The sequence below is a fragment of the Hyla sarda genome, chromosome 3 (assembly GCF_029499605.1).
Source record: "Hyla sarda isolate aHylSar1 chromosome 3, aHylSar1.hap1, whole genome shotgun sequence".
In the NCBI taxonomy this organism is placed as follows: domain Eukaryota; kingdom Metazoa; phylum Chordata; class Amphibia; order Anura; family Hylidae; genus Hyla; species Hyla sarda.
The window spans coordinates 1,677,606-1,680,231 of NC_079191.1; the positions used below are offsets into that span (position 1 = coordinate 1,677,606).

The 2,626-nt window shown below is 38.8% G+C and overlaps 1 protein-coding gene across 1 annotated transcript; it reads right to left on the reverse strand.

Moving 5' to 3' along the window:
• Positions 1 to 1,467: 1,467 nt before the first annotated feature.
• Positions 1,468 to 2,424, reverse strand: LOC130360448 (olfactory receptor 13C9-like). Its single transcript, XM_056562934.1, has one exon. It carries the CDS (start codon positions 2,422 to 2,424, stop codon positions 1,468 to 1,470), a length of 957 nt encoding a protein of 318 aa, XP_056418909.1.
• Positions 2,425 to 2,626: the final 202 nt, after the last annotated feature.

A 2,626-nucleotide genomic window follows, 5' to 3' on the forward strand; every position in this document is an offset into this window, starting at 1 on the left:
TGGTCCCGATAAGCCCGACTGATTTGCCAGGAGTGTATGTTTGTTACTTTAGATGTGCGATCAACTTTGAATGGGTATGAGCAGGAAATTAACAGGCATGGTAGGGCTTTTCCCTGGTTTAGGAAAAATGATAACAACAGCTTCCAATATTTATTGTGGTAGCACCCCTCTCAACATGACCTCATTAAACATAGCTGTAAGATGAGGCACCAGAATAGAATAATGAAGTTTGCAGAAATTTTCAGAGCCAGGAGACTTGTCAGATTTTAATGACTTTATAGCTAGGGCCTCATCTGTCTCTAAGAAGGGGGAGAACATATCAACAATTTGATAAGGAGTGAGAGTGGGAAGTTTGACAGCTGAAATGAAGGAGGACATAAAGATTGGGATTAGTTAGGTAGTATCAGGAGATGAGCAGAGATTATATAAGGAACTCTGTAGTACTCTGCAAAGTCATACACGATATCTTGGGGATCTTGAGCCAGGGACCCATTGTGACCCATTGTGCTTTTGGGCTTGTTAGCCTTCCAATAAAAGTTAAGCTTTATTTACCTAAGTGCCAGGTCAAAATTATAGAGGTCTAAGGTATGTAGCGCTCCAGTGAGCTGTGATGAACATTCTGCTACATTAGGGTGTAAGTTGACTTGTTGCACCTGTGCAAATCCGCAAGCTTAGTTTGCAGAACTTTGTGTTCAGCATCAGTATTTCGTTTATGCTAGAAACTTTGTCCTATGATGTGACCTCTTGAAGTGGTTTTAAAAGTGCACCACAAGGTAGCCTTAGAGGACACAGATCCAATATTAGTAGCCAAATAATCCTCCAAGTGAGACGCAAATTTGGTACGGAATTCTTGATGAAGCAGGACATACAGACTCGCCTGCCAGAGCCTGGCTTGATGTTCGACATGAATATCTCTCAAAGTGAGCACAATCGGGGCATGATCTGGCCAAGAGATTTCCTTAATATTGGATGACATAGCCACATATAACAGTGGACGGCTTACTAAAAAGTAGTCGAGTAGTGTATAGATCTTGTGTGCACTGGGAAAAAAAATTCTGCAGCAGTGCTGGATCCGCCATATGTAAAATAATTGGAAACAGTTGCACAGCTGAAACAAGTCCATAGGTTTCCTACCAAAACCCGTGAAGTGGAGTCTTTTGTTGGCCTTATTGAGTCTGTTAAAGGATTATGATCAGAAGGTGATACAGTTTCTGGGATAATGTAAAGAAACACAAATGAATATGAACCTGGAAAACCTAAAACTAAAAATGACAAAGGTTCCATGTATTGGATTTCTTCTAAACCAAATGTTGAGAAAGTAGATCCAGAACAATGTGAAAGCAATAAATAACAACAAGACTATCGGTACAGACGTATGTGAGTCACAGTGATTTCTGAGCATGGTCAATTGTCTTCTCAAATTCTAAAAGCATCCATTCTTACCGAATTGTATCTACTTTTGACATATTAATTTCTTAGTCCAATGTTTGTCTTTCTGAAATGGTAAGAATATTTCATTAGTATTTTCTTAAAGGCTTCTTTCACTTCATTATTCCTCAGACTGTAGATCAAAGGATTTAATACTGGAGTAACGAGCCCATAATTTAGAGAAATGTATTTAAGGTAAGAAGACAATCTTGCTTGTCCTGTGTAGGTGATCAGAATTGTCCCATAAAACATAGAAACTACAGTGAGGTGGGAGGCGCAGGTGGAGAAGGCTTTAGATCTACCCTGAACTGACTGCATATTTACTATTGAGGTGATGATGAAAATATAAGTCACAACAATGAATATAAGAGGCAATAACAGAAGAATAAAACTATGAACAATTAATAAGTATTTAGTAGCGGAAAGATCACCACACGCCAGCTCTATGACCACTAAAATCTCACAAGAAATATGGTCCAACATGTTTCCCCTACAGAACACAAGAGGTTTTATGATGGTCGGGGTAAGACAAAAGTAAAAACTTCCCAACCACATGATAACAGTGATGGATCTACAGACCCTCCAGCTCATAATGGTGGTGTAATATAAGGGGGAGCATATAGCAATATACCGGTCATAGGCCATCACCGCCAGTAATATACACTCAGCTGCACCTAAACAAATACTAAGGCTCATTTGGGCCAAACATCCAGTGACAGAAATTGTCCTTGTATTAAAAAATAGATCAAAGAGAATTTTTGGTATAGAACAGGATGTGAAGCACAAATCAATAAAAGACAAATTACAGAGGAAATAATACATAGGAGTGTGTAACTGCGGACTGAGGGTGACGGTGAAGATCATAAAACTGTTCCCCAGGATGATCACCATATACAAGAATAAGAACATAACGGACAGTAATATTCCTGTCTGTGGGTTCTGAGTAAATCCAATCAAGATCAATTCCTTCAACGAGGTCTGGTTATCATAATCCATATCACATGCATACAATTAAAAAATAATCAAAAACATTAAATGATGGGTCCTCAACTGAAACCAGAATACCTGGAGCAGGATTCACAAATGTGGAGAGAGTCAAGGTTCTCCAATCGTAAAGACTTTCCTCTCAGTAAACTCAGACATTGCACCTTGGCCGAAGTTCCTAAAAATGAATTCACATTAAAGTTATACAAAATGT